The sequence below is a fragment of the Hydra vulgaris genome, chromosome 05, assembly GCF_038396675.1.
Source record: "Hydra vulgaris chromosome 05, alternate assembly HydraT2T_AEP".
Taxonomy (NCBI): Eukaryota; Metazoa; Cnidaria; class Hydrozoa; order Anthoathecata; family Hydridae; genus Hydra; species Hydra vulgaris.
This window is the reverse complement of record NC_088924.1, coordinates 42,462,401-42,488,933: the sequence shown is the minus strand read 5'-3', so window position 1 is coordinate 42,488,933 and position 26,533 is coordinate 42,462,401. Positions and strand designations below refer to the sequence as shown.

At 27.6% G+C, this 26,533-nt stretch overlaps 1 protein-coding gene across 2 annotated transcripts; it reads right to left on the bottom strand.

Annotated features, from left to right (window-relative positions):
* Positions 1-297: 297 nt before the first annotated feature.
* On the bottom strand, positions 298-26,103 carry LOC136080881 (uncharacterized). 2 transcript variants are annotated; one of them, XR_010638704.1, is made up of 5 exons: positions 23,177-25,706; positions 22,917-22,969; positions 14,840-15,091; positions 4,361-4,407; positions 298-485 (listed from the first exon to the last, which is right to left on the bottom strand). XR_010638704.1 is itself a non-coding variant. In XM_065798251.1 (4 exons), the coding sequence occupies exons 1-4, from the start codon at positions 26,048-26,050 to the stop codon at positions 14,979-14,981; spliced, it is 381 nt and encodes a 126-aa protein (XP_065654323.1). In that variant the 5' UTR covers positions 26,051-26,103; the 3' UTR covers positions 14,847-14,978. The 2 variants fall into 2 exon arrangements, 1 of the variants encoding a protein (XP_065654323.1); XM_065798251.1 differs by lacking the exons at positions 298-485; positions 4,361-4,407 and adding an exon at positions 25,921-26,103 and having other exon boundaries at positions 14,847-15,091; positions 23,177-23,261.
* Between the last annotated feature and the right edge of the window lie 430 nt (positions 26,104-26,533).

Here is a 26,533-nt window from a genome sequence, read left to right as displayed (position 1 = left end):
ATATTTCGACCAAATCGTCTTTTAGTCCCCCCTAAAATCGCCTCAGTGGTCAGTAGATAAGAGTTATAACAAAAAAACCCAACAAAAAAAGCAAATAAAAAAAGCTTCGAGCTGTGTAAATTATTTTATACGTCAAAAAACTGTTTTAAGTAAGGCAAAACAGATTCCTCAAACAAAAACTAAATTAATAAGAAAAAGAAGTAGAAAAAACTAAATCAAGAAAATAATTATTCTTTATTTTTATTTACTGATTAACTTTACTTTTACAAAAAAGTAAAAAAAAAAAACGAATAAAACTTTTTTTTTTTTTTTTAAATCATAAAAAAACAAACACATAAATAACAATTTTGTGAGAACTTATAATTATTGGTAAAATTTCTTTTCAAATAAATCTTCTCTGCTTGTTGGTACGCATCTATTGATGTCAAACATGTTGCGGGGAAAGCCTATCAAAAATTCGTTGGAATGTATATGGCAGGCGGAGCCTATAAAAAGAATTATGTATTAACCTTATCACAGAATTTTTCAGAATTTTTTTATTTTATTTAACTCCAATGTAACTCCATGAAGCGTATTTTTATAAAGCCGCGGCTTCATAAAAATACATTACATGTGATAGATATGTGCAATGAATACATGTAAATGATACATATAAATAAAAGTAAGTAAAAAAGATATTGAAATTTTTACAAAAACAGTATAGCTAAAAACATAAACTCTTTAGGTTTTTGTAATTACAATATTTAAAGCAATTTAATGTTATTTACGTATTTCTTAGTTTAGAAGTCAAAAAAAAAAAAAGTGCAATATTTATAGTAACATTACATTTTGTATTTTCTATACCATTACTGTTTCTACTTCAGCTTCTGTTGGCTCTGCAACTACTGCTAATAATTTAACTTCTACAATCTTTGCCATTTACTATTTCATTTTTTGTTGGTCTTCCTACTAATGCTACTAGTAGTAGAACCAGCAAAAAATGACTGCTGACTTTGTCACAACTGGTACTTGATACTAAAAGTTAATACAACTACCTAGTAAAGCAACATAACTACACTTGCCACTGATACTAAAAGATGAATTCGCAAAAATTAGATTTTCTTTTGGAATAAGGGTTTAGAAATATTTTAGAAGCACTAAAGAACTCTTTCTGATCGAAAATAACAAAGAAGGGAAATAGGATTCATCAAAGTTTGAAAATGTAGGAAGTAATACCAACAAAATTGTTCTTTTGAGGGTTGATTCTAGATACATGTATGATTCCATACCAAGACCGTGAGTGACCAAGACCGTAGGTGAGACTTTTTCTAGTGTTTTTTTTACCATTTCTACCAATATATGGTAGGTTTTTTTTCCTTTACAAAATGTCGAACAAAACTTTGTCTTTCAAAAAAACTCATAAAATAAAAACTATTTTTGAGTGTTTGAAGAAAAAAAAAAATTCATAAAAAAGGTCTAAAAATCTTTGATAAAAAAGCAACAATAAAATACACACAAAAAGCATTCTTTATCAATTCAGGATTTCTTTTTAAATCTTCTTGCTGTTAAAATCAATTACACATCTTAAAAGTTGTTGTGAATAGTCTAAATGATTGACATTTCTTTTGTATCTCACCTCTTCCAGTTTTTTTAAAAATTTAAATGAACAGCTTCTGTTGCTTGTTCATTGAAGAGACAAAGTCCTGTCTCTTAAGTTTTGAGGCACATGGTGAAAAACGGCATGAACTTTTATTGTGATTCTGTGTATGGTTAGGAGTTTGACGTAGCAGTTCACAAAAAATCTGGTACGTCAGTTTGACGTACCAGATTTTTCACAAAATGGTTCACAATGCTAGCAACAAATGTAGTTCCATTATAGCTTCTTGGAAACTTTTCTTTTAATTCAATTGGAGGAAAGCTTCCAACATAAGCTTTTGATCAGAGAACTTTAACAATGGTAGATAACAGCATTTTGAAAGGCTTTTGATTTTCTCACCCCCCCCCCCTGAGATGATGAAATACATATGATTGTTTTTAATTCCTTTAAAAGTTCTAAAACTTCCAACGTTAACAGCAAGGGTATTTGCTACTATGATATTGTATGCCACAAATAATGTTGGCCAATTTTATTTCACAAGAAATAACCAAGATATCATGGGCACACTTTTCTTGAACTTTATTGAGATCAAGAACAGAACTAACATTAGCATATATCAATTCTGGAGTGTTTTTGAGATATTGCGATGAGCATTTGTTGCTTGAGACTGGTAATTTTTGATATTATGGGAGATATCAATCTGATAACTTTCTAAACTGAGCTGTAAAGTTTAGTTTTATCTTAAACCACGACTTTCAGAAATGATCCTCCTCCATTAGTTGCACATGACATTTGTGGTATGGTCTTGAGGTGCATGGTCTTCATGATCACTTTGTCCTATCCTAGGTCCAAGATCACCCTATCTTTATGATCACTCTATGAAATGAGGTGTATGGTCTTCATGATCACCTTTCGACTGGTAAAATGTAACCCAGTGCAATCTGTTCCAGTCCTGATGCATTAAGTGATTAGCTTTCTAAACCAAGGCAAGAAGAAGCGTGCTTCCAGTTACTATTCAATATCTGTCATGTTTATAGCATGTGTTTTTTATTTTTTGTTGTGTGTGTCTTTTATATAGTTGGAGGTGCCTTAAGTACTACGTTACCTCACCTGTAATTTACTTTATATGTATGCTTGTGTTCTGTCTAAACACCTGGCACAGTATTGATTCATAAAGAGGAAAGCATAATAATTCTGCTGACCAGCCTTGAACACCTTCTTCAACTATGAAAATGGTGGTGTAAACCTGTGCTACAATGTTTTCTGCCTAGGATGATGAATGCTAAATCTTCTTGATAGTTGCTATGTGAGACTAAAACTTAGAATTTCTGCATTTCTCAACCTCTTACTTAGGTATTTAATTTTGTGACTTTCTTTTCCTGACAATCTTAACCATTTACCTTCACTCCTTGATTTCTGTCTTGTCACTGACCCTAGCTTGTGTTCAGTTTCTCCTTTTTCTCCCTTGGGTGATTCCGCCCAAGCAATAATCTCTATAAATCTTTCATCTCAAAGATAATCTCACAGAATAGAAGCTTTTATTCCTTCTTATCGGTTCCAATTTAAACCTCATTCTACTCTATGGTCTTTATATATAAAGCATATGACACTATATATGTACATACATGTTTCTAAAGAGGTTGAGTTTCGCATGTTCATAAATAAACCATTCCAAATTCGAGGTGCAGTCATACAAAAAGAATTTGAGCCCAGAGAAGTTTTTTGTTGACGACGTGTAAGTTGACAACTGTCTAATAATCTAGTATTTTGTTTTGAAGTTCGGACTTCTAGGAGTTCAAATAAATATGCAGGAGTTTAGATAATAAAATTTTATATGTGATAACTGATATCTTATAGATTATTCTTTGATTTATTGGTAACCAATGAAGAGATTTCAGCAATATTTCTGAATTTAAATGAATAGGAGAATGGAAAACGATTCGAGATAAGCTATTTTGAATTCGTTGGAGTTTTTTAATATTTTTTTCATAAGTACTAGATAAAAGACTGTTACAACAGTCAAGCTGAGTGTTAACAATGCCACATACAATTGTATTTGCAGCTTCTTTAGTCAGACATGGACGAATGTGGCCATGATTTCCATGACCAGTGGATAACCTGTATCAGGGAATAAGGGAATTAGTTACCTGGGTAAATATATATTAGATTAATTATAAAAATTCCCAACTTCCTGCAAAATGTTATTTTGATACTTTGAATTTTTTAAATTTAGAAACTTAACAGCCTATAGCCTATATATATATACATATATATATATATATATATATATATATATATATATATATATATATATATATATATATATATATATATATATATATATATTTATATATATATATATTTATATATATATATATTTATATATATATATATTTATATATATATAAATAAATATATATATATATATAAATATATATATATATATATATATATATATATATATATATATATATATATATATATATATATATATATATATATATATATATATATATATATATACATATATGTATATACACACACACACACATACACACACACATACACACATACACACACACACACACACACACACACACACACACACACACACACACACACACACATAAATTAATAGACATATTTTAAAACTAAAATATATAAATATAATTTACATTAAAAATAATTTTACTAAATAACTTACTCCACAAAAACTATAATTAAAAAAATAGCCTCATAATTAACATATTGTCAAATGTAAAAAAATATGGAAAAAAAACATACCCAATAAAATATTCTTGAGTTTCTGATTATAAATGCGTCAGCACTAACTAAAAAATTATTTAATTAAAAGGTAACATAATTGTTGCATAATTATAATAGTTTATAAAATTTTACTAAAAATTAAGACAAACAAAATTAAAATTTATTTTTCAAGTTGACAATGAAGTTGTCAACAGTTTAAACAATTATATAACTCTCTTATTAGTTGAAAAGAGAAATAAATTTTTTGAAATTCTTTTTAGTGAAAAAAACATGTTTTTCTAAAAAGCATATAACATTATAATATAATCATCGATTAAACAGAGAATTGGTGCTTTAAAGTACAGAACTTGCATCATTGAATGCCCCTAGGCTAGTTTTGGATAACAGGAAAGAACTGTGTTGCAGCAACTTATAAGTTTTTTTTTGTATACAAATTGAAGCTACAATTTGCTCATAAAAACCTTCTCTTATTTCAATCAAACTCTTGCATTTTGTTGGGTGTAATATTTTTCCTAATGGTAATAGCTTCTTTTAATTACCCTAGGTCAGGTCATGTTTAGGATCATCACCATCACCCTGCTACTGGTATTATGTAACCCAGTTCTACATGTCCCATGCCTTGCTGCCTTGTAGACTGTGCTTTTTTATGCAAAGGCGAGGAGAAACAAACTTTAATTTAAAAATCCCCTAACTTGGGTCTCTTGGTTGAATAAAGGCTAGAGATAGTGCCTCGATAAAAATACTCATCTTGGGCAGATGTTAACTGCATCCAGCTAAAATTTCCCTGCCTTGGGGCTCTTGGATGAGTAAAGGCTAGAGATGGTGTCTCGATAAAAATACTCATCTTGGGAAGGTGTTACATGCATCCAGCTACTATATTGTAGGAGGCCTCCTAGGCAAAGACTCTACAGGTAAGCAGAATAATTCTGTTAACCAGCCTCAAACCCCTTTTTCATCTATTAGGCTGGCATAGATGCAAATCTGTGTTACATTGTTTCCTGCCTAGAATAATGAACGCTGGACCTTTTTGACTTTTCTCATAGGTTTTTGCTTGTGTCTCCTAGATAGTGGCTATGCAACTCTTTCTGTTATCTCCTAATGATATAATGAGGGTACAGCTCTAAAACTTTAAAGGTTTAAAGTTTAATAGTTCTGAGGCCACCTGGTAGTAAGGTTTCCCAAACTCTGTGGTAGCTCTCAGAGGGCTTATTCCATTAACAGCTGCAAAATATCAAAGTATTAACAGTGCCATGTTGCGCATGGATGGTGTCCGTGTTAATGGTTTTGATGTGCATTGTTGAGACCACATAAGGAGCCCTATGCTACAACTTAGGGTTAATTAACAGGACTGAGAAAATTACATAGCTCATTGTTTGGGAGGTCGTGCTCTATCTATGAGTCAAGTTCTGTTTAAATTTAAGTATGCCAAAAGTAAACCAAAATATTAAACATAAAAAACCATCCCCATCACCTAACTATTTTAATATATCTTTTACTAATATTTGTGGTCTGCAAAGCAACCTTCCACCAGTTGAATCTTACTTTCTGCAAAATTTACCAGACTTGCTTGCTCTTAGTGAGACTAATTTAAATTTTCCTATTCCTTTTTCTGATCTCAGTGTTGATGGGTACTATCCTTTGATTCACAGAGACTCCAATAGTCACATGCTTGGCTTAGAGGTATACAAACACATCAATTCACCTATTTGTCATGAAATCAGTTTTGAATCCTTTCAAATCAAATTAATGGATCATGCTCTCTCTTTTTACTCCTCTGCCAACATTATTGTTATTGATGAATTTAATGCTAATCACACTGAATGGCTTGGCTCTAATGCCACTGACCCTGCTGGCACTAAAACCAGCATTTATCAATCTCTTACTCAGATACTGATTTATCAATCTCTTACTCAACCCTAAACAATAACCTTCACTCCTTTAACTATGTCTGGTCTCTGATCCTAGCTTGTGTTTGGTTTCTCCTTTTTCTCCCTTAGGTGGTTCTGGTGGTAGTTTAGTAGTTCTTTAAATCTTTTATCTCACTTTATTTTCAGATCGCACTAATTATTATTACCCTAAAGTTTACTCTTTTTTGTAATTTTCTTGGTGATGGTCCTTGGGCTGATGTCTTTTCCCTCTCAGCTGATAAATGCGCCAGCTAGGTAACCTTCTGGATTCAGGCAGGAATGGATACTTTTATTCCTTCTTGTCATTTCCAAGTCAAGCTTCATTCTACTCCATGGTTTTCACCCTCTTGTGCAGCTGCTATATCTAATTGTAATCATCTTTTTTATCTTTTTCAAAAGAATAACTTTCTTGAGATCAATCAGCTATTTATTATCAATGTAAAAAGTAGCTGTCAGATGCTAAGCTCCATTATTCTCAGTTCAATAAATCTCATATCTTATCAGAAGTTAGACTCAAGAGACTTTTGGAAAATCTTCAACAGCGCTGTTAACAAAGTAAGGTCTAACATTCCATCTTTCACTCATGAGACTTATCTTATTACCACTCCCAATGATAATGCTGAGCTATTTGCCAAAAGGTTTTCTTCTAATTCGACTTTCGAATTTTATGGCCATTCTCTTCCTTCCATTCCAATTAAACAAGTAAAACCATTGTTAGACATTTAAATCACTCCAGCTTCCATTGCTACAGTCATATCTCAATTAAACTCTTCTACGGCTTGTGGTCTAGACAACATTCCTGCCATAGTCTTACAAAATTGTTCTCCAGAATTCTCTTTAATTTTCTCTAAACTATTTAATAAGTGCTTGACTGAGTCTTGTTTTCCTGCCTGCTGGAAAATGACATCTGTTGTTCCCATTTTCAAGAACTCCGGTAAACATTTTGACCACTCTAATTATTGCCCAATCAGTCTTCTTTCTGTTATTAGCAAGGTCTTTGATCAACAGATTTCTTACATCCCATCTTCAGTCAAATAACTTGTTGCCAGATAATCAATACAGCTTTCGATCCTCTCGCTCTAAAGATGAGTTGCTAACTTCTGTGACTGAAAGATTTTATTGTGTATTAGATGGAGGCGGAGAGGTTTGGGCTATTGTTCTTGACATATCTAAGGCTTTCGACAAAGTTTAGCATGTTGGTCTTTTCCATAAGCTTGTTTTATATGGTGTATCTGGAAAAAGTTTTTGAGATTATCAAATCATTTCTTTCTAAACACTTAATTAAAGTCATCCTCAAAGGCCAACACTCTTCTTTATTTCCAGTAACTTCTGGGGCACCTCAAGGTTCTATCCTTGGTCCTATTTTGTTTCTTATCTACATTAATGATCTTTCTAACAACCTTACATCTAAAGTAGCTCTTTTTGCTGACGACTTAACTTTATACTCCTGTCTTGTCAAAAACTCTTCTTTCATCGATTGCTTAGAACAGGCAACCAATCTTGAATTTGATCTCACTTCTGTAACAGATTAGGGCTCACAGTGGCTTATTAATCTTAACTCCAACAAAACTCAGTTAATTACTGCAAACAACTATCACAGTACTGCCGACATTTCTATATTAATGAATGGCAACCCCCTCACTGAGTCCTCTTCTTTATATCGTCTTGGATTATCATTTACTACATTTCATGGAAACCATATATACAATCAATTGCTAAATAAGCATCTGCTAAGGTTGCTTCTCCTTATTGCGCTTGCCATTTTCTCTCCTAATTCCATTCTTTACCTCTACAAATCTCCTCTTTGCCCCTGAATGAAATACTGCTGTCTTATTTGGGCTGCTTCTTCTAATGATGTTCTTTCTCTTCTAGACAAAGTCCAGAAGCGCATTGTTATTGTAGTTGGACCCTGTATATCTGCTAAACTTGAGCCTTTTTCCCATTGTTGTAAAGTTGCATCTCTTTCTCTTTTCTACAGATACTATTATGGTTGCTGCTCAAAGGAGCTATCATCTAAAGTACCATCAGCTAAAACTCATTCTTGTCTGACTCATCATTTATTAAAGTCTCATTCTTTAACTGTATCTGTCCCTACATGCTCCAAAAACTTCGTCTAGTTTGTCTAGTTTTTATCCCCGCACTTCAACCCTTTGGAACTCTCTCCCACCTTCATGCTATCTTGACTCATACAACCTTCAACATTTAAAGTCTTCTGTCAACCATTTCCTTGCTCTATAACTCTATTCTTTTTTTCTAGTAACTCCCAACTTAATAGTGGTTGCTTACAGCCTTGTTTAGAGTGACTAAGAATATAGAAAAAACAAAAAAAAATTTTAAGGAACTTTGTAACAATTTTGAACAACTATTAAAAAGCCTTTCTTATGAAATGATTTGAAAATGAAAGTTCCTCATACTATAAAAATGGTAATGTTTAATAATTTTTTTTTGATAATTTAAATTTTTAACAGTTTCAATAGCTTTTAGGCAAGCTTAAAAACCTTTAAAACAAGGTAACATCTTGCTCTATAAGATCTTACACTGTTTTAAACATTCTTATTTCAAAACTATTATTGGTCCAAAATATATTTTAAAAAATGGCAACAACAAAATTTAGCATTTTCTGCGTTTTCTGGAGTATAAAAAGAGAACTGTAAACTTAAAAAAGACTTTTATTATTTAAAAAATTTTAAAAAACATTTAAAAAAAACCATTATCAAAACAAAACTACTAAAATAATATATAAATGTTCAATAAAAATATAATTTTATTCAGTTTAATTTAATTTTTAATTAGAAAAAATATGTATTACATCTTTAACTTCTAAAGATCTTAAAACAACTAGAGCTGTTGATTATTTAAATTACTTAAACATTCAGAGATCTTGATTATTCAAATTACTAAAAGGTTCAGATGAGAACCTTTTAGTAATTTAAATAAATGTACAACCCAGATTTTACAATCTGCTTTTACATCACATTTTTTGAGGCAACAGTTGTATGAAGCTATAAAAGATTTAACAGATTTAGGATCAAATTTGCATTTCCATTATATAATTTGCAATGATTAACTATCTATTACTATTGCAAAATAACCTAAAAGGTTAAAAGCATAAAAAGTCAAGCAAAAGAAAATTCCTGCACCCATAAGCAGAAACTTTTTTCTATAGATGCTACTTATTTCACACTGTTACAACTTCTAAACACCAAATTTTCAGATAAAATATATATTTTGTATTTATTTTTTTAGTTTTATTTTATAGCTTTATTTGAGCTTTTTTAAACATGAAAAGATTTATAAACACAAAAATAATACACAATGTTGGAAAAATATGATGAGACAATCATTTTAAATAGCAAACTTCAATCAAAATTGTCAGTTTATTCATAAAACAATAATTTTTTATTTAGAGTGTCCTCAAAAAAAAATGGGACAGCATCACTTTTTTGTTAAAAGTCATAAAAATCAATGTTGTAAAATAAGTTATACATAACTTATTTTAAAATTTTTTTTCCTAATATTAAAATTAGAAAAAATAAAGAGCTACACTATTTAATAAAAAAACAAAAATAATTGATTAAACTTTTGAAACTGCAGAATTGTTAGAAAACTAACATAAATGAAAAAATAGTAAACATTTTTTATAATAAAGAAAAGTCAATTGTACCATAAAATTTAAAAAAAATTTTGGTTTTCAATGTTAGATACTTAGTATATTTACACTATTTTAATATTTAAAATTATAAGAAATTGAAAAAAAAAAGGAGGTGGGCCGTCAAATTAAAAACAGGTAAAAAAGGATATCTTTAACATTATATTTTATATTTCCTATTTAAAATTTCCTCATTATAAAGTGTTACATGTGATTTCATATTGTTTTTTTTGCAAAGTAAAATTATTTTTAACTTTTCATATTTTCATGACTCAAAAAAATTTATATAACTTTATTTAAATTAATTTTTTTAGCACTTTTATATAATTAGAAAATATAATTAAATGGCAACAATGGCAAAGTTAGATGCTTTTGATTCTACTACAACAAAAATTCAACCATAAAGTAGGTATAAGACATTCATACTTATAGTATTTTAGTATTTAGTTTGAGCTATATCATTTGTTTATCAGTTAAAATTCATATTTACCAATTTAGGAAAAAACACATTTCAGACTTAGATAAAGGTAGAATAATTCAAATGCACAATGCAGATTGGTCTTTGCGTAATATTTTCAAAGAAGTTGGATGTGGTAAATTTACAGTTCAAAGAGTTGTATCCAGATTTATTACTCAAAATTCAATTAGCAGAAAGTCAAGGTCAGGAAGAAAGCAAAAAACGACAGAAAGAGAAGATTGATTGATTTTGAGGAAAGTGATGAAGAATCGTAGGATATCAGTGAGTCAGATAAATCAAAATTTAAACATTGAATACTTATGTAACAGTACAATTGTTGCAAGTATAAAGAAACGTGAAGAGTTAACTTCAGGGCAGCAAACAAAAAAGCCTTTTATAAACGAGAAAAACCGTGTTAAGAGATTAAAATGGTGCAGAGATCATTTAAACTGGTGCCTTTGCTGCTCATGGAATGGGAAACCTGTACAGAGTTGAAGGAATTATGGATCAACATAAGTACCATTATATTATAGTTCACCAATTAAAATCAAGTATAACACATCTATTTCCAGATGGAAACTATATATTTCAGCAAGACAATGACCCAAAGCATACAGCAAAAAAACAAACAAAAGATACATACAAAAGGCTGATATACCTACCTTTGAGTGGCCAACACAACCACCTGATCTTAATCCAATTGAGAACCTGTGGTCTATATTAGATTCTTAACTAAAAGACAGAAAACCTTATAATAAAGATGAATTATTTTTGACACTTTTAAAAGGTTGGAATTCACTGGAAGTTAGCTTGTTAACAAAACTAGTTGAAAGCATGCCCCACAGATGTCAAGTGGTTATTGATGCAAAAGGTTATGCGACTAAGTATTAAAAATGAATATTATACATAAAACTGATTGAATTTCTATTTAGTTGTATCAAGGGAAACTGTAATTGCATTAAGCATTCTATATTAAACAGCAAAGATGTAAAAAATTAGAAAACAATCTCAATTTTACCATTCTTTTTTAAAAAAGTAGAATTTTCCTATTTAGTTTATTTTTACTAATTCCATAGTTTTGTTATAAGTTTAACTGTTTTATTGACTTTTTTTTTATTTTTAATGGCAAATATTGTGTAATACAAGTTATTATTTGACATATTTTAAATAAAGTTAAAAAACATTTGAGAAAAAACTTTTTTTGCTTTTTTTAAAAAAAATCATGCTGTCCCATTTTTTATTGAGAACACTGTAGTAAATGATTTTTATAAGATAGTTGTTAGTATCATTTTTATAGAAAAAATGCATTTGAAAGTATTTAGATTTTTCAAAAATCATATTTAGATTTTTCAAAAACCATATTTAATAAACAATTTTTGACTAAATTCTCTGGAGATAAATAATGGGACATTAATAATTTAATAAGAAGACTTATGGTAGAATTAATATTATGTGTGACCTACTTTAGCTTTTATAATATTTAAACGTTTTGGCATAGATTCCACTAATTTTTTGTAATACCAGAACTTATTTCACCCCAAGCCTTTGTAACAGTTTCTAATCCTGCCTTTTGCTTCAATTACCTATTTGTTTATCTAAAATTGGCCATTAATTTTCAATAGGATTTATATCTGGGCATTCTACTGGCCATTCAAGAACATTTATGAATTTGATTTGTAAAAATTATGTTTTCTTTTTGAATTATGTTTCAGATAATTGTTGAAATATGAAATTTCTACCTAATTTCAATTTACGCTCTGATGAAGTCAAATTAATATTTAAAATACCAATGTACATATCCGAATTCATTGTATTTTTGATAAATTCAAGATTTCCAAAACCATTTCTATCTTTTTTCTGTATTTTTCATTAAAATTGTTGATCAATGAATCTAAATAAATTGACTTCATTTTTTTTTGATAATAATGCAAAGTTATTTAACATTTGTGACTTGAAAAATTATTTAACATTTATTTTGCAAATAAACTTTTGTTAATTTTAATTTTGAAAATCTCCAGAGAATTTGGATGAAACATGAAAATAAACTCATGATTTAAGAGCATTCAAAGAGATAATTAAAGTTCAGAACATGAATCTAGAGTAATCATTGCATTTTGCAATTATTACTCTAATTACAAAATGATTTGGATGATATACAAAATGATTGGAAACAATAATATGAGATCAAAATTTACAATGAATCTCATTTGTTGTAAATTTTGATCTCATATTATTGTTTGTAAGGCAAGTTCAAAAATTTCCACTTTCAATATTCAACTCTCGTTTTAAAACTTTTACTCTCATTGATTTTGAACAATTGCCTTTGTTGTCAATATGATCTGGTGAATGGCCAGTTAGTATGTCAGTGACCCAGTTAGCAAGAAAAGTCCATAGTGTTTTTATTGAAACACTTGCAAATTGTTCTAAAACACTCCACAGCTTTGTAGAAGAAAACAAAAAAGGTGTACGGTTCTTGAACAATACCAAAAAAATTTATTCCTTCAATGCAACAACCTACACCAGCCTCTCCTACTAAGTTAAGAGATGAAGTTAAGTTAATTAGTTAGAAGATAAGAAATTAAGTTAATGACCTGAACATGGCAAGAATTATGACAGTTTATTTAATTCCAAAGTTCTGTTTTTCATGCTTTTATATTTTCCAGTCGTATTGCTTAAGCTACCAATTAATTTTTCAAAACATTAAAAAGCCAAAAAAGCTTTCAGTCAAATCTCTGGTGCATATGTTGATTTTTTAAACTCTTAAAACTTAATACTTTTCTTAAAACAAAAGAAACCAAGTTTTAGGATGATAGTCAAGCTGAGTACATACTCGCTATTTTTAACAGGGTCACAGAAATAGTGTCAAAAACAACTTAAAAAAAAAACATTAAAAAAAAAATATATATATATAAAAATTTATATAATTGACAAAAACATTTTTTTTAATTGATAGACTCCCTGTTTATTTGGGTAGGCAGTCTATCAATTAAAAAAACAGTTTTTTAAGTAAACAAAAACTTGTTGTAGTAAATGTACACCTTGCATGTTCTACCTATTTAAGTCAGTCAATGTATGTACAGTCTCTGCATGTTCTATCCATTTATTTAGTGGATGTATACATGCTCCTTGCATGTCTTTCCATTTAGTCAGTGGATGTATGTTCACTCCATGCATGTTCTGGTTTTTTATATCACATTAAACTCAATTGTGGCACTATTCCTTTCTTTTATTTTTGACACTTGTCAATAAAAAAACAATCTTCGCGATTAAATTTACATATGAATTTTTTTTCTCTAAGAATAATAAATAAATGGAACTCTCTTCCTAATCACATTGTATCAGCGTTATCTCTAAAAATGTTTAAACTGCTTCTAGATAATCATCTAAAAAATGAATGGCTTCTCTACGACTAATCCACATTTTATTTTCTATTAATTATACAAACTCTGTAATTGTCAAGTATTATATTATTAGGTTGACAGGCAGTTTATGCCTATACAATTTATTGTAAAACCTTAATTTAAAAAAAAAAAAAAAAAAAATAAAGTCATTTTCTCCTTTGTTCCTTATTCTGTTTTTGACATTCAATAAATATTTTTATATCAACGTTAACTAAAAAAAAAACTATTCGTCAATCTTGTTCAACTAAAAAAAAAGTTTAAATGATTGATGAAACAAAGTTGGTTACAAAAAAATTAAATATTGCTTCTACAAATATGATCTTCTTGAAGTCATACTCTTAATCCATTAATCTTTTATAAATATTATATGTATTATAAAGAACTGTTATGGTAAAAAAAAAAAAAAAGTTAATTTGCATCCATAATAAAACTTTGGTTTTGCTGTTGTAGAGTTTTGCATTTTTCAGCAAAAACGCATTTTGATGAGTTTTTTTTTTTATGTTTCTAATTTTTGATGTTTGATTATGACATGTTGATATTTAAAAACTATTATAGCTCTATAGTTCTTTTTTACTTTCTGATGTTTTACTGATGTTGCATGAATTAATGAATTAAAATTGATGTTGCATGAATTAAAATTGTAAACTAGTTCTTTAATTAAAATGTAAAGTGTTTCTTTTATTTTTTGTTAATTCACCTCCTCAAGGCGGAGAAGGACACTACAGATGAGGAGGCTACTTATTTGTGGAATAACCCTCTCTAAACCCTATAACTCCGAAACAGGAACCTTGACAAACAAGGCCGCTGCATGGAGAAACGAGTTATGGTAAGACCTTTGTATCAAAAAAAATTTGGTACAAAGGTCTTACCATAAAACATCAAAATGAGGTCGGCAATTTTTTGCCGACCTCAAACACTTTTAGGTCAGCAGTTAGGTTGGCATTGCCAAATGCCGACCCTAATTCCGAGGGTTGTAATGGTATATAATAATGGTAATGATGATAATGACAATGACGAAAATCTTAACACAAGTTAATAAATTTTGGCATAATGAACTATAGAAATGTTTAAAATAATACTTACCATAATAAAGCGAACCATTGTATTTTCCAATTTGAACATTTGAATTACAACAAAACAACTTTTCATCTTTACTTGCTGTTAATGGTAAAATTATAGATGGAAGTTGCAAAACTTTTTCTTTTGTATCAGTTAATCTTAATTAGGTCTTATTGAAGTAATTATAAGACAAAACATTTCCAAATTTATCTTCAAAATAAATAGTTTGTGTTATGTTATCAAAGCATATTGGTTCTACAAAAACAGCAGAAAGTCCTAAAATATAGCAAATTGGTACATTATTTTCAGTTAAGTTAGTAACTTCTACAAATAGAGTGCTCAATGTTCTTTAAGAACAGAGCAATAATAAATTAAATTTAATATTTTCAAACCAAGTTAAATTAAATTAAATAATTTAATTTATATATATGTAAATTCTTGCTTGGTCATCTTTAACTTTTACCATAAAATGTAAACTTTGTTTTTTTAAAAAAAAAAGTATTTGTAAAACCAGAAAAAGTTTAAAAACTTAAAAATGTATATATACATTTTAATTGATAGATTGCATAGCATTTAAATTAAATTAATTTCCTTAATCAAATTTAATAGTTTTTACATAAAGTATATTTAATTTTATCTCCTTTAAACACAAAGAGTTGTTAAGAGATTTTTACCAAAAGACAGTAAATTCAGATGTTAAATTATAGGAATATATATATATATATATATATATATATATATAAATATATAATAATAATAATATATATATATAATAATAATAATACTAATATATATATATATATATATATATATATATATATATATATATATATATATATATATATATATATATATATATATATATATATATATATATATATATATATATATATATATATATATATATATATATATATATATATATATGGTAGTCAATTTGAGGAAATTTTCAAATCTAAAATACTATACACTCTAGATTTGGGGCAATTATTAAAAAAACAACTCCCAAAAAATTTGTGCTCAACAGGACCGCTCAATCCTTACCCCCTAAGCACTTTTTTAGAAAAAAATTCTCAAAATCCTTCAAAAATCACCAAATTTACAGGTCCAGGGAGGAAGTTTAATTACAAAAATTTGAAATTTTTTTTCTTTCGGATTGTTTATTTTTACCTATATATTTGAGTAAAAATACATGGTATCATAGTTTTTTTCAAAAAATATTTTTCTTTTTGTATTTTGATTTAAAAGTATATAATCGTATATTGTATTTAAAAAATTACAATATACGATTATATACTTTTACTGCATATAACTAACAACCACATTTATGTTACAAACAAAAGATTATTATTGATTGTCCAGAATATTTTTACTTTTAATTTTTTAAATTAATAATATAAATCTACAATAAAATTTAGTAATTTCTATTTTTATTTCTTCTTTTTTGTAACTAAGGCTGTCAGCTTCCAACAGGGATGGAGATACTGTAGCACTTAGTTTACAAACAATCATTTTTGCCAAGAACATCAAAAAAAGCCACTATTCTTTCTTGTCCTCCTAAAAAAATTTCAAAGATATGCAATAGAAAGTAAGTGTGAATATATTTTGGCCAAGGTAAAAGAACCATGGATTAAAGCTGAAATTTTTATGGATTAAAGCTGAATTTTCTGCAGCTAATATTATAAGCTGCAGTTCTAACTCAATGTAGCCAGTCTACAGCAGCTAGGAAAATGAAATATGCCAATCATAATATATGCATGATATCAAAAGAAAATATTCAACAAGCAATAAATAAATCCCGATACCCAGTGCATTTTGATGGCAAAACATTAATTGAAATAAACAAAGGAAAAACAATTAAAACTGATGGACTGGATGTACTTGTAAATATTGAAGGGGAGACACATTTGCTTGGAGTACCTCCTTTAGCGGCATCCTCTGGTGAAGATCAGTGCAATCGTGTAATGGACCTTCTCAAGGAGTACAATCTTGAAGGCAAAGTAGGAGGAATATGTTTTAATATTACTGCAACTAACACTGGGTTAAAGAAAGGTTCTTTAATAAAAATGTCCAACAATATTGGCAAACATCTTTTACTTATTGCCTGCAGACATCATGTATGTGAATTAAGAATGGTTCATTTTTGTAATTCAGTTTCAGATGAACGTTCCACAGGACTAGATAATCCTATGTTTAAAAAATTAAAAACTGTTTTTGAATGTCCTCATTTTTATTACAATCAAACAGAACTGATAAAGTTTGATTGGGAAGCAGTAAGGAGAACCTTTCTTGAGAAAGCTGAACGAGAATCTTTGAACTTTTGTCAAGAATACATTACAAAGGGAAAATAAAATAAAGATTTTATCAGAGAAGATAAAAAGGAACTTGCAGAACTTGTTGTGAGTTACCTTTCTGTCTTCAGTAACACTAAGAAAACCCGGAGCAGTTCATTATGCTAGGTTTTTATCCAAAGCACTTTACTACCTAAAGCTACAGCTTCTATCTAGCCAAATTGAGTTCATAAATCAGAACAATAAACCCAAGACAGAAATCAGGCTAATAAGCGAATTTACAGTTTGCTTTTATGCCAAATGGTATTAACAGGCTAATGACGCTATTAGAGCTCCCTTTCTTGATATAAAAGTAATACACCAAATGCAACAGTACCATAAACTTTGTGCCAAACCAGATGCTGTCAATGCATTTTTAAACTCTCTATACAAACATAGTTGGTATTTAGATTCAACAATGATTCCTCTTGCTCTGTTGGGTGATGATTTGTCATTTGAGGAGAAAGCAAACCTTGCAAAAGTAATTCTTACTTATAAAATGTTGATTTCAACTTGGTACAATACTAAAAACAAATCAAAAATAGATATAAAAGGTAAAACAAAAATGGGAAACAAAATTAGTGGAAACCCTTCTTCCCTTGTTCTATTGGTTGATGAATTTTCATATCTTATGTTTAATAGAATTGAACTAGAGGAACAAAGGATAAAAGATTGGCTTTTGCTTCTCATGGAGTATTAGTTTACTCAATCTGTTTTTAAAAACTTTCAGAATTATGGCAAATATTTAATTGTCGTAAATGATAAATATTAAAGTTCTGTTGGAATGATGCAACAATTTATTTACCGATAAAGCAATGAGGAAGATAAACAGAATACATTGCATGAACACAACTGAAATTATTTCAACTTGAAGTTTAATCCAATAACATGAAACTATTGTCAAATATTGTAGTTTTTACATGATACCATGTATTTTTATTCAAATATATAAGTAAAAATAAACAACCCGGAAAAAAAAAAAAAATCATATTTTTGTAATTAAACTTCCCCCTGGACCTGTGAAATTGGCAATTTTTGAGAATTTTTTTCTAAATAAGGGCTTAGGGGCTAAGGATTGAGTGGTCCTGATGAGCTCAAATTTTTTGGGAGTTTTTTTTTTAATATTTGCCCCAAATCTAGAGTGTATGGTATTTTAGATTTGAAAATTTCCTCAAATTGACTACCCCATATATATATATATATATATATATATATATATATATATATATATATATATATATATATATATATATATATATATATATATATATATATATATATATATATATATATATATTCATATATATATATATATATATATATATATTCATATATATATATATATATATATATATATATATATATATATATATATATATATATATATATATATATATATATATATATATATAGACACACACACACACACACATACACAAACACACACATAAAATAGCTTTACCTTTTTTTTTATTCAAAAAATACAAACTATAACCATACAAAGGAAATAATGCAGTAAGCAGTTTTATACATAAATTTGTATTTTATATGTGGGAGGAGTTATTAACTTGTAGTTAGTAACTTAACATAACAAGATAAAGTTGCTTATCTTAAACTTTAAAATACTTACAAGTGCAAGTTACAAGTTAGTGTCCAGTATCCTTACATTACATTACAAGACTGTTTTAAATTTTTGATTTTTAAGAATTTAAAAATCGTTGTTTTGTATCTTAAAACAATGTGTTATTTTAAAACCTTATTTTCCGTAACTTTAGATTTTTTGATCAACCTTGACTCCTACTATTTTATTTTTACTTTAGATATTTTTAGATAAACTAAATATAAATAAGACATGCTTGCTATGATCACACTAGATTTGCAAATATCTATTTATTTAGTTATTTAAAATTCAAAACCAAAATATAAAAGAATTTAATTAAAGATGATAAAACCAATTTCAGAAGACAATCAAAGTTATTTTTAATTCACAATAGTAAATTATATCATATAAATAAAAATGCAAATATATTTCTTTAATGTTTTAAAATTTTTTTCTTATTTTAAACCTGTTACAACTAGATTAAAATATGAAACTTAATAGTTTAAGTGAATATAAATTATAAATTTTTTTTTCTTCCGGTATTTATTATTATTATTGAATTCATTTTAGCTTTAATTTTCATAATATTTATAGTTTATGGTTGTTGTTCTTTTAATAGAAAGGTTATTTGGACCAGAAGTAAACAACTAAGCATAATAAAGTTTTTTCATTTACAAAAAATTTTTAGTCATTATTGAGCATTTATTGAGTCAAACAGGTATAATTATCGCAACCCATCACATTTATACAGGTATAATTATCGCAACCCATCACATTTATACAGGTATAATTATCGCAACCCATCACATTTAAAGTAGAATTTTTTGCCATGCAATCAAAAAAATAATCTAATTAAAAGTTTAAAAATAAGAAAACTTGATTTGAAACCATTTCCGCTAAATACATTAATTCAAAGCAATATGAGCCAAGTAGGAATAGATTTTACAATACCAGAAATTAAAGGTTACAAATTACTGGTTTTCTATAGCGTAGGTAGTCCACTTAGACTAAGCGGACTAACATTTAACTGAAAAAAGTTATCAAAATAAGTTCACAAATGTATATCTATACACGCTATAGTTAATACATATATATATATATATATATATATATATATATATATATATATATATATATATATATATATATATATATATATATAAATATAAACATATATATACATTAGGGATGTATCAGACTTTGTAACATTTAGTTCATTCTGATTCTGGCTGGAAATAAAATTTTTTAGACCGAAATGCAAGAATTTATTTTTAACTTTATTTTTTAAAACATGTGAAATAGATTGTGTAAATTAAATCATTGTCCTACAGGGTAATGAAGAAATATAGGTAAATCAAGATAAAAAAACAAATTTCTAAATGAACACAATGTAATTTTATTTGCAATAATCAATTATGTAAAGATTTCTGGAAAATTAGGAATATTGTGGTGCAGAAAGAGTAGTTCTCCATTTCGGGCAACAAACTAGCTGTTTTTACATTAAAATGTTACATGCCTCTGAGAATAGTATCATTTTAAATGTTACTTAAATTTTAAATGGTTAAAATGCCTATTACAGTAAATATTTTAATTTTGACCTAACCGGAAGTATAGAAAATAAATAATTTTGAATATAAATATTAGGCATATTAAAAATAAAACATTTAATTATAAAAACATATAAAACTAACATTATATTTGATTGAAACAAGAATCGAACTATTGGAATATGTTTTATATATATATATATATATATATATATATATATATATATATAATATATATATATATATATATATATATATATATATATATGTATATATATATATATATATATATATATATATATATATATATATATATATATATATATATATATATATATATATATATATATATATATATATATATATATATATGTATATATATAATAGGCTATAAATATGTATTATATAGCTAAGGTGCAGGCTTTCACTTTAATCTTGAAGGTAAAAATAACATAAATATCATTTTTGTTCCAGCCGGATTTTTATTGGCAATTCTGGCAAATCTAGATTTTAAAATTTCCATTCTGGATCAAAACTTGATCAAAAAAAATATTAAATTGCTGAAAATTTTGACAGCAAAAAGCTTTTAAAAAGATTTTACTGCTGTGATGACTAGTGTGAAGTCTTATTTTTTTAAGTTCTTCAAGTTGTTATTTTTTTAACACAATTTTAATAGCTCCCTCCTTCCTTTACCTCCATAGACTCCCATGTCTTTATGGAAAACACCAGGTTTGTAGAAAACAAACCCATCCAGTAGGTTTCTTTTATGTAAAACTACTGCCATTTTGCAAAGCTCAAGATCATTTCAAGGTTGTTTTTCCTTGTATGAGAGTTGATATAGGACAAAATTGAACACTTCATTCTTTTCATTGTCAGTCATTGGTCTTGGACTTCTTGTGGAGCAAATACTCTTCTACTATTCTTGTAAACTACATACCACTTGGTTTTCAGGCTCTTAAAGAATTAAAGTTTAGGTAACCTACTCCCACACTTTGATCATGTCATTCAAATGATACTTGGAAGCAAGGTAGAGTACTTTTCTACTAAGCTGCTTTTTTATTGCAACTGCAGCACTTTGAATGCACCCAGTGTTGATTGCTTTTTTATCTCAGCAAGAATGAACAATTATTTTTTTGACTAAAACTGTTGGCAAATGTATTCATTTGAGTTAGCTGATAGAATAATAGCAAAACTGTCTGTCTAATTTTCTTTAATAATTCTAGTAATTTTCCCAGAGAAGAACACTATAATTTGGTTGGACAAATCTCATCCTGATGAGTACTCTTGCAGCTATGTTCCATAATTGATCTACTATGAAAATAATTATCCTTTGAGACAACCTTTGCCAAGATATACGCAAGAAATTCATTTCTAAGAGCTTTGCAAAGATTCATATCAAGAAGTTCAGAACTTTTGTTAAGTGATAATTTGAAAACCTTTAAAGCAAAACCTGTTCAGAAATTTTTGTTAAATAGAGGCATCTGACAACAGTACATATTTCCCGTTTCACCAAGGTGGGGTGGTTTTTATGAGCGTTTAGTAAATTCTGTAAAACTTTGTCTTAAGAAGACGTTACACGTCTTCACGAAATAGTTACATATGATGAGTTGTCATCAGTTTTATGTGAAGTCGAGTATGCTATAAATCAATGACCACTAGTTTACGTTAGTGATGATGAACTGTGAAAGCCTTTGACTCTATTTCATTTAATTTTTGGTGCTGACATTTCTCATAGAGAGAGTATAATATCTGAAAATGCACCGATTTGCTTATATCAGCAAGACTGCTCCAATCAAGTGAAATATGTTTGAAAGTTTTTTGAAATTATTAGGAACAGATTTTACAATGGTTATCTGAATGAGCTGAGACAACACAATCTGTACTGGAAAGAACGCTCTGCTTTAAACAACCATCAATTAGTCATAGACGACGTGTTGAATAAACATGAAAACAAAACTCCACATGTATTTTATACGATCAGAAAAATTGAGAAGTTAATTACTGGTCAAGATGGAGTTATGCGAGGAGCAAAGTTAGCAGTTATTTCTAAAGAGAAAAGGTGCAGGAAAATTATCAGGCTTTTACAGAAATTGGTTTCAGGTTAGTGGCAAAGCTCTCTAGAGGTTAGTGGCAAAGCACAAAATGTTGATGCGTTAACACAAAATAGATTTGAAAATACAAAACCATTTGAAAATGCTTGTTCCAGGCAAAAAGCAGCAATTGTTGGTCAGGAAACTGGAAGGATCTTCAATTTTTTTTGTTACTATTTTTCTATTGTTGACTATGATGGTGTAGTCAACGGGGGGAGTGTGTAAAATCTGGCACAGATAAGTTTTCTCGCTTAAGCATCTTTCTGTGCCGCATGGCATAATAATTGTATTTATATATACTTTTTTGTTGAGCTAATTAAAAGTAGTGTATATATTATATTCTAATTTTTAAGCAATGCACCTCTGCAAGGTTGAGGGGACGACTACAGTCGTAGAGACTAAAGCCCTCATTCTGTTTGTTTATTTAACATAAAATTTTTCAGTAATATAGTATAAAAAATCTTAAAAAAATTCAGTTAGAAAATTTAAAAAATATCTTTAATATATAAGTAAAGCATATAAAAAGTTCATTACTTGTAAAGGTTGGTACATTATCAAGTGACAAAAATCCACAATAGTTTCTTGTTCTAAATATTTACATTTATCAATAATAAAAAACATAAACATTTATGAAGTTAATATTCACACTGATAAAAAATAAAAATTTTGAAATTATGCAAAAATAAAATCTTTTTAAAATTAAAAATAAACCTAAAAATAAATGTTTTTTAAATAAAAACAAATTTATTTATAAATATAAATATTGCTTTTAAATATTTAGCACTATTTATTACCTATCTATTGCCCTTTCACACACAAGAAGTACATTATTGAATTGAAGCAGTGAAAGCTTATCACCAACAAACTTATGATTTCTAGCTAAACACAAACATAGTTGTTATTAACCATATATGTAAAAAAAAAGTAAACAAAGACATAGAATGCTGTAACACTATATCTTTAATATATCTATATATTATATCTTTAATAAAACAAAATTGAGTGTAAGCAAAATGTTGATGATTAAAACTAAAGTGTTCTTAAACCAATTATAACAGTAGGAATCTACCTTAAAAAAGATAAAAGCCCACTTAATGGCTACTTAATGTAATACAAAAATCCAGTAGTTGTTAAATCTTTTAGTTAACACATTTTAAGTGATCACTGTAAAAATTATAGCATAATTTTTTTTTTAAAAAAGTAAAAGAATTTTACTTTTTTGATTTTTTTAAATTTGAAACCAAGTGAAATGTTTTTCTATTATGAATAGCCACTCTGCAAAATCCTTTCGTTAGGAAGTATAAACTTTTCTTCTTACCCGCAGCACAAACACAGCTAATTTTTTTTTCAGAGTTTATTTCTAAAAAACTTAAACCAAGAACTTTTAATTTATTTTTTACCTTAACTAAATGTTCTTTTTTTTTTTTTTAATAATTGAATTTAGCATTACATAACTTATGGAAGATCCCTTAGTTATAGCACTTGGTACATCATTTATTAATCATATTTTTATATCTGTTCACTAACTACATCTTATATAAAATTTCTGTACTTTAAATCTGAAAGCACATTAAAGAGTACATTTGATTAAAAAAAACCACAGCTAACTCTTGTTACAGTGTTTTTCTTGCAGCATCGAGTATTACTACAAAATTGATAGTCACAATCATCACCTTTTATAAGCATGTAAATTTTTTTATTTAAAACTTATAAATTTTATAAATATTTTTAACATTTATAAACTCAATATGATAAAAAATCTATAAGTAAAAAAAATAAAAAAGCGTTTAATGGCATGGTCTTAAAAAAGCGCTTAATGGCATGGTCTTAAAAAATATTTTGAAAAGATATAAATACTTTAATTGGTGGTTGCTGAGAAATAAGTTCCATAAGCTGGTTTTATCTTTCACATAAGAAAATCCAAAATCAAATTAAAAAAAAAGTAAAAGTAATAAAATTTAAAGGCCTAAAATTTTAAATTTAGATTTTCTCCCACAGAGAGTGTAACCAGATTTAGAAACTCTCATTTATCCATCTGTATTACTATCACCATGGTCTACTTAAATTACATGGCCTGATTTGTTGCATTTTCCATAAAATATTACAAGGCCAGTTTTTTTACGCCTTATGTATAAAAGCTTGAGTTCTTGTTATGGTTAAGAGTTGTGTCTGCTCTATAAATGTTTCGTTTTTATTTTATTAAAATGGTTAAATAGTAGTTAGATTTTCTTTGAGTAATTACTTTATGTTTTGCTGGACTTTTCGCTGACTGATTGCCTGCTTCAGTTTATTTCAATAGCAAAGAATACTAAAATAGGCTTTCAGATAGCTATATCAATATATATCAGCATGCTACTAAAAATAACCTTACATGTTGCTAAAACTACCGACAACTCCATTGGAAATAATTTTAAAGGCTTGTAATTTTTTATTTATTATAATTGCAATTATTAGGAATAAAATGATTAGGTCATTAAATTACAGTAGGCCAAGATATATAAGGCATACCAACTGTTTTTGAGTCAGGAGTTGTTAATAAAATTCTAAATTTTTCATTGTCTTATAGAGTCTTTCATATTTCTTTACTTAAATGGTTTTACAGTGGTAAAAATTACAAATTAACAAACTGTAGTATGTTCGAAAAATCATTGAAAAAATTGTGTATTAAGTGATTTCTTATGGGTAAGATGTATTTGCAAATTGCAGCCCAATATTAAAGTGGTAAATAATTTCGTGAAGATTGATAAAGTAATCTTTATAAAGAATTTGTTTTTATTTTTATAATTGTAGGGGTTCAAAAATTTATTCTTATGTTCTGAAACCCTTACCTAAAGTTTGCTTAACAGGTTTATATTTGAAAAAAACAAATCCATGAGTGGATTACTAAGTGTATTATTAATGCACCAATTTAAATTTAAAATTTGAGTTGTTACTGATAACCATTCTACCAATGTTAATGCATTTTTAAAGTTTCACAAAGCATATACTGGAGATGAAAAAATATTTATTTATCATCTAGTTTGTAAAAGGAGTATTTAAAAAATGCTTATTATTTGAAATATTCCGTTTTATAAAAATTGTAAGAAAGAACTTGTTGAATACAAAAATATATGTTTTTGCCTTTTTTTTTTCATTTGATTTTTCTAAAAATCAAATGGAAAAGAAGGCTAAAACTAAGTTGAAGTTACTGCTGGTTACATTGCAGGGAATATCTTACCCAAAGAAGTACCCAAAGAAAATCTAACTATTATTTAACCGTTTTAAATAAAATAAGAATAAAACATTTATAGTGGAAAAACAACTTTATAAACCATAACAAAAATCAAGTTTTTATACATTAGCCGTAAAAAAACTAGCCACTCAATTTTTTACAGAAAATGCCGTGTCAGGCCGTGTAATTTTAGTAGGCCATGCTATCACTATACTATAGTACTGTCAACTATTTAAAGGATTTCTGAGCGTATGAAATCAAACACATTTTATTTTATTTTTACAGTGAAATATATAAATAAAATTGAAATACAAATAAGATTACAACCTCGTTTATGCACTGCAGGATCTGAATACTGCTTATTATAGCGAACTAATTTTTGAACAGGTTTTCCATTCTGATAAGTTATAGCTGACAATTCATGATATAAAGATTCAAACTGTTGTTTGTCTTTCATTAGAGTATAAAAAAGAGCATTCAACTGAAAGTATACACCAATTCGTAATCGTGGGATCTAAAAAAAACCTTTTTTTTCAAATTTTTAATGCTCCTTTAACACATTTATTTTTTTAAATGTGTTGAAAGTACACAAGAAAAAAATAATTTTTAATGCTCCTTTAACACATTTATTTTTTAAAATGTGTTGAAAGTACACAAGAAAAAAATAATTTTTAATGCTCCTTTAACACATTTATTTTTTTAAATGTGTTGAAAGTACACAAGAAAAATATAATAATAATAATAGTCTATATCTATATATATATATATATATATATATATACATAAATATATATATATATATATATATATATATATATATATATATATATATATATATATATATATATATATATATATATATATATATATATATATATATATACATATATATTATCACTTAGAATTGATAATGTCCTGAAGTATTATATGAAGGCAAATA